The sequence below is a fragment of the Olea europaea genome, unplaced genomic scaffold, assembly GCF_002742605.1.
Source record: "Olea europaea var. sylvestris unplaced genomic scaffold, O_europaea_v1 scaffold327, whole genome shotgun sequence".
Taxonomy (NCBI): Eukaryota; Viridiplantae; Streptophyta; class Magnoliopsida; order Lamiales; family Oleaceae; genus Olea; species Olea europaea.
The window spans coordinates 373,820-380,858 of NW_019251603.1; the positions used below are offsets into that span (position 1 = coordinate 373,820).

Genomic DNA, 7,039 nt, shown 5'->3' on the forward strand with positions numbered 1-7,039 from the left:
GAAAATAATCAAAGCAAACACATCAAATTTTTACGTGAAAAAATCCTCCAATGTAGAGCAAAAAAATCACGGGACAACTCCGGCCAAATCCACTATAATAAAAATATACATTACAATATTCAAGTTCATACCCCAAAACTTGAATTCTCAACAAATTGAAAATACCAAGGACAACAAAAAATCTCACCACAAATCACCAATTTAATTAAACTTGTCAGAACCCACTTTGAATACTATACCTCTAGAGTACCCAATATACACCTTAGATAAATCTCCAATTTGTACTATGTAGAGAAGAAAAAAAGCCTGTGTGAATCCACACCCAAAATATTGAAAAAAAAACTTCCCTTCCAATAGCTTGGATTTCTTCCTTTTATTTTTCAGCCAAAGTCTCTATGCTTTATATATATAGCAGCCACGGATTTAGATTTCTTCCAAGCAGCCTTTTTTTGTCTCCTCTTGCCCACAGCCACGATTTTGGGACCTTTTTGTGTCTATATATATGTCACTTTTGTTGACCTAAAAGAAAATAAAATAGGATTTAGGCTTTTTCGTCCTTACGGGCTAGACGAGCCCATATAACAAAATTATCACATAAAGGGACAGTATGGTTTACAAGAATATATAAACATTTGGCAAAGTGTCCATCTTTGATTGCGTGACTTTCGTGTTTGCAGTCTCAATACCATTGAGCCACATCAAGGATGGATGCTAACCTCTTTTTTTCTTTTTCTTTTTTTCCATGCTTCACGGAATGAGATGGCAATCGAACATCACAATCACACTTATTTTCATTTTTCAACTTCATCTTTCATGAGGAATTTCCTTTTGGATGTTGTTCTCAAAAAGCCCGGAATCTGCTTGAAAAGGAACTTCCTTAAATATTGTTTCATGATGCTGTCCAGTACATGCCAAATGAATCTGGCTGAGGGTAAAACTTTCCTGAATTTTGGTACTCAATGATAGGTGATTTTTAGCTAAATTTAATTATTAACCAAATTAGGTACCTGCTCGTTCAAATTAATTTAGGATAATAACATAGGCGTTTACATAGACCTGGTAACTTTCCACCTGTTCCCTACAAGAGCCGATCGAGCTGGACCACCCTTTCTTCACTGGCCTGCCAGGTTCAAGCTCTCTCTCTCTCTCTCATAACCATTCAGTTGGATTTTTCATTTTCAACTTCATCTATGAAAAAGTGCAATGTTACCACAAAATATCAACGCCACCATAGTCGGGCACGTAAAGTGTTCGCTATTTCAATATATGTAATTTCTTGAACAAAAGGTTTTTCGATATCTTTGATATTTTTGGAAGAAACAATGTCACTAGAAACCTGAAATAGCTAAAAGAAATATATTTCAAAATGAAATCGTAAACGCGTGACGTACCATGAAAGACTAGGAAAATAGTCAGAAACTGACTCGAGTGAGTTTCAAACATGTCTCAATCCTAGGATACATATATGTAGAGACGGATTTGGGCCCCCCCCCCCCCCCCCCCCCCCCCCCCCCCCCCATTTTTTTTTTTTTTTTTTTTTTTTTTTTTTTGGGGGGGGGGGGGGGGGGGATGTTTTTTTTTTTTTTGGGGGGGGGGGGGGGGGGGGGGTCAAAAACCAATTTTTTATGTGTAAAATTTTTTTTCCAAGTAGTTGCTCGATTTTGAATCCAATCCTGGATCCATCCGGCATATATAGTGACTCGGGTCATGGCAATTCAATGCCAAATTTAAGTTTAAATGTATCCACGTGCAAAATAAGGCAAGGAACCCAATTAAAGGTACCTAGCTAGCAGTGCATGTTCGTGGTCCAGTCAACTCCAATCAATTTTTAGGAGCTAATGCCCATTCTCTTCTTGCAAGTTTAAATGCTTGATTACATTATTTGTGTTGGAATCTGATTTCTCACGACAAATTTACATTGTACAAAAATTGACAATGAAAACAACTGGACATCTTTTGAAATTATTTTTCTCCCTACCGAAGAAACAGAACTAAACCTTGACCAACACATTTTTTATTGGCACGAGCACTCCCCCCCCCCCCCCCCCCCCCCCCCGCCGGGGGCAATGTGAGGGAGCTGTTAGCCATGCTGTATACCGAGTGCTCAAACCTGATTCCCTATACGAGGAAAAACAACAGACACCACTTCCATCTTGATTCTCAAATTTCCGGGACAGCTGATCGCGGGCACTCATTCTTTATGTAAAAACAATGTGAATACTCTAAAATTAAGTGCAGGGAGAACAAGGAATGAGCTAATTTAACTGATGTAACTTCTTGTTCATTAATGAAAATGGAGAATTGTTTGCATAATCAGAGAACTCAGAACAATCAGTTTTGTGTGGAATGCAATATTACAAATACAGAACATTAGCATGGACAAAGCAAATCATAAACTTAAATTTCATTATCCTTTTGCCTCGCAATCTCCAATGACTAAATGAGGATTGCAATGCAAACAACTAAAACAATTCAGTCATTGACAAATTTGCGTTTTGCTTTCCTCACTGGCCAGTTCACATCGTCATGTAGTCGCTCAAGAACTGCTCCTCTTGCCTTCACTCCCAAAAGTCCCGATTGGCTGGGCAAGAATATGTTTCATGGCCTCCACTCCAAGTGGGTTGTTCTTGCTCTGAACATTTAAAAAGGTATACGTAAGCACTTGTTCATTATAGTGTCCAATCCAGTAATGCGTACCAGTATTCAAAAAAGCATAAAGCTTGGGGAAGTGAAGAGACCAAGCTTCAACATAGACGAAGCCTAATCGTACAAAAACATTAAAAAAGTAACTTTTCTTATTTTAATATTATGTTAAATTTTTAAATCAATCTAAAAATTATTTGAAAATTAAAGGGAAAAAGGCAAAAAAAGTGTCGAGCGTAAAAAAAGCGCGCCCAGATGAGAAAAAAAAAATTGAAAAATGGGAAAAAGTGCACGGAAGGCGTTATGTGGCGGCTTCCCGCCTAGGCCGCTGCCGCTTTTAGAACACCACTGCATACCAAGTATTCAATAAATATATAAACATAGTTTATTTACCGCTGAACAGGTGCCTGCCCTGACGTTGCACACCGGATGATCATGGGGGCAGCAACTGGATTGATCTTCACAGCAGGTTGCACCCTCGAGAGGGCAGCATCCCCAAACATAGCAGGCGCCACCGTAAAGTTCATAGACACAGCAGCAGGTAGTGCTCGCAGGACACGCAGAGTATTCATCACAAGCTGTGGGTGGTGTGACCGGCGATGGAGGAGATGGAGCGGGTTTGGGAGGATTTTGGCCCGTCTTTGTTGGGTAAGATGGCTCTATTGCAATACCACAGAGACCAGATTTTGCTCTCACGTTACGCTGCATTCTAAGGTATCCCTTCTCTCCCCAACTCGGACCCCATGAGTTCCTCACTATCCAATAATCAACACCGTTTTCGCTTCCATATCCAACAACAGCCACACCATGGTCGAGCTCAACGCCACACTTCCCCGAGAATATACCCTGTGGAGATTTGAAATGATATAAATTTTAGAGACTAGACATTTCGTGCTGATTCATTAATAATACACATGTTATTGGAGAAAAATTACAGGGATTTTATCCTAGTAAAACTAGAGCTTGGGTGGAAAAGCCTTGTCTGCAATACCATTAAGATAAACTAATGCCAACATTCAGATTTTGACCTCAATAATGTACTAATAGTAGCATTGTACTAAAATAGAATGTATTATATGTTAACATGATTGATAACATTAAAAACCGGACGAATAAAATAAGATAAAGTCGGGAAAATTTCATAGCTCATAGGCTGTTTTCACAAGGAGAAAATTTTACCGATTCATATAATTGGAAGTCTCTCCCACCACCTTCGACTGCAACACTAATTGGCTGGTTTGCAGCTGCTTTCTGCAATGCCTTCTCATTGTATGGAGTCACATCTTCATAACCATCAATGGACACAACCTTGGCATTTTTCTGCATACAAAATCAAGAAAATAAAGTCAATTCTGCTTACTTTTTCAGTAAATAATCGAATTATTCCTTCTCGTGAAGTATATAAGACCAAACCCGATATGTGTCGCATTTCCCATCCCTGCCAGTGTAGGGATAATCTTCTTCAGTGTCAATGCCTCCATTCTTGATAATAAAGTCAAATGCATAGTCCATTAGACCACCATTACATCCTTCATTGACGGATGTATCACAATCCACCAGCTCTTGCTCCGACAGTGAGATCAGAGAACCGGTCTCGATCTTGTTTATTCCTTCCACAGCAACAATAGTTGAAAACGCCCAGCAACTACCTACATTCCCAAGAATTTTATGCACATCAAAATCATATTTCTTGACCATACAATGATTACTGAACTAGACAAATTAAAACGAAATAATTGTAAAGATTAGAGAAACTCCTCAGGTATCTAACTATTACAGACACCCTATTATTCCATATCAGGAGGAAGGCTAGCTAGCGGACAACGAGAAGACGAAGTTTTTAACTTATTTTTGTAAGGACAGTTTTTAAGTGGTAAACGTTTTTTTCAAACACAATGCCATGATTGTACTAAAGAGAACATCTCCATAACAAAGCACTGGTGCTAGCACCATATATTTAATAATTCACCAATTAAATTATGTATTATATCATCAGTGCTTAACATAAGCTAAACACGGGTACTTAGAAGATCATTCTTGTATATATATACATACTTATCTATGTATGTATGTGTGTGTGTGTGTGTGTGTATCAAGAACAAATTTAGCCCGTTTTAGACCCCCGTTTCTTAAGGTTCATTTTCAATAATACATTTTACGAGGCTCACTTCTTTTATCAACATTTCAACTACATATTTCACGAACCTTTATAAAAATCTACTAAAAGTCTAATTTTAATCCCAACCAAACATGGTCTTAATAAAGGAAACTTTGTCAAGGTCTTCAGTTAATTAAATGGAGTGGAGCCAAATCAGCAGCCTCCCAATTGACATTTCTGGGTCGGCATTAAAGTGACTTCATGCACGAGGTATGGAGGGTAGGTGGGGCATCCAATCCGAATGAAGATTTACACTGATTGCATGTTTGACTAAGCTTAAAAATTTACTTAAAAGTAAATAAATAACTTCTATAATAAATAATTTCATGTCAAAATTGAAAATAAGCAAATTGCTTAAAATATAATCCATCTAAATATACTTAAAAATTAAGAAAGTTACTTACAATTTAAATTTGACTCGATTTCTAATAATAGCCCTACATGTTTACACCATCGAAACTGAGATCCCTTTTCTTTAAAATTCATGATGAATGCAGTAAAATACTAACAATTTGATTCTTGAAGGAAAGTATCCACATTTTATTTTATGGTCAACTATTGTAAAGTTTATTTACTAATTGTCTACCGTAATATTATTCATTTGTCAACTAACCAAAAAGTCACAAAACAATTAGCTTTAGAACAGTTTGGTTTAGGTTTCAAAATTTTAATGGCGATTCGAAACTAAATCCCATACAGTTTAAAAATAAAAAAATAAAAATTTTAAACTGTTGCCAGAAATTAGACCAATAAATTGCCACCTTAACCTCCAAAATAAAGCATAAATATTAAAATTTTAATACAAAAATGAGTAACTTGATCAATTGTCAAGTACCAAATATCAATAATTAATTAATTAATTAATTATCCTAATCTCATAACCCAATTGTTGAGACTTTTTTTATTATTTTATTTCGTGTTTAAATTTATAAGTTGATAAATAATTCTTTTTACGCCAATAAAAATTGAAAATATTTTATCATAATTGGACTAGTGATATAGAGTGAACAGAAGAAAAATATTTTTAAATGGGACCACACCTTGATGTTTAGGTTCAAACAAAATTTCAAATCACCGGTTTAGGTTCAGTTTTTCTCAAACTTAGTTCGAAATTTTGTAAAAAATCGACCAAGTTATTTGACAAAAAACCCATTAATTTCATTATCATTGTACAGTTATATTTAAAATTTTAAAAAAAAAAAAAGAACCGAACAACAAAACAAGGGCATTACCGTCAGATCATAAAAAATTGTATTCTCTAATAAAGAAAAGGGCTTACCACAGCTGCCTTGATCTTTCACCGGAGCAACGGCGCCTTTCTCTCTCCAGTCAACGGAGTCCGGCAAGCTGTCTCCATCTTTCGGAGTATACCGATCACTCTTCGTCTTCGAAAACCGCTGTCTACGGTCGGTTTTGGTACCCAAATACATGGACCGGTACTCCTCATTGGTCAGATCAGCGAACCGGTTCAGACCCAGTTTATAGGTCCGATTTGCCACGTTGTTCTGCTCATCTATGTACCTTAAATTATCCTTAAAGATCTCGAACCTCTTATCCTTTTCCCCCAAACCGTTGTATGACTTTCCGTGCTTCACTAGCCATGATTCGTACATGGACAACGCCTCATCGTGAGACCGCAACAATAAGCCGTTGGTTTCGTCGTAGGTTATAATCGACATGTCGGAAGCATATGTTTGCCCGAAAAATGAGATGAAGAGGAAGAAGAAAATGGAGGACATCGTCAAATACGATGAAGGGGTCGTCATGTTTTGTTGGGACTGGTTTTTGTGTAAGAAAGGAAAGACGAAGAGTGGGATTATAAAGGAAAAAGAAAGGACATTATTGGAAACGTAATTTGTATGATTTTTTAAAATTTTATTTTTTTTTCCCTTAAAATTCTTATTATTTTTTTTTTCCTTAAAATTCTTATTCAATTACACATTTTTATGTTAAAATAATTTTATAAGAAAATTCATAATCTTTTTAATAGTGTTGAAAAATATCACTTTATATTCAAAAAAAATTACGTTAAACATCATCAAAGTATTTGCTTATGGGATTGGATTAATGGAATATCGTATTCAGAAATTAGACTAAAATATTGGTTGAGAATTAGGACAAGAAATAGATGTTAAAGGGGGCATGTGGACGAGATGTGTTAGGCAGGCTTAATAATAATAACAATTAATTTTTAATTATATATTTTAAGAACGTGTAGGAAAAAGTGGAAAATAATTT

The 7,039-nt window shown here is 36.1% G+C and overlaps 1 protein-coding gene across 1 annotated transcript; it reads right to left on the reverse strand.

Moving 5' to 3' along the window:
* Window positions 1-2,251: 2,251 nt before the first annotated feature.
* LOC111385750 (low-temperature-induced cysteine proteinase-like) lies at window positions 2,252-6,610 on the reverse strand. Its single transcript, XM_023010166.1, has 5 exons — window positions 6,081-6,610; window positions 4,057-4,292; window positions 3,823-3,963; window positions 3,037-3,489; window positions 2,252-2,632 (listed from the first exon to the last, which is right to left on the reverse strand). The coding sequence occupies exons 1-5, from the start codon at window positions 6,565-6,567 to the stop codon at window positions 2,537-2,539; spliced, it is 1,413 nt and encodes a 470-aa protein (XP_022865934.1). The 5' UTR covers window positions 6,568-6,610; the 3' UTR covers window positions 2,252-2,536.
* Window positions 6,611-7,039: the final 429 nt, after the last annotated feature.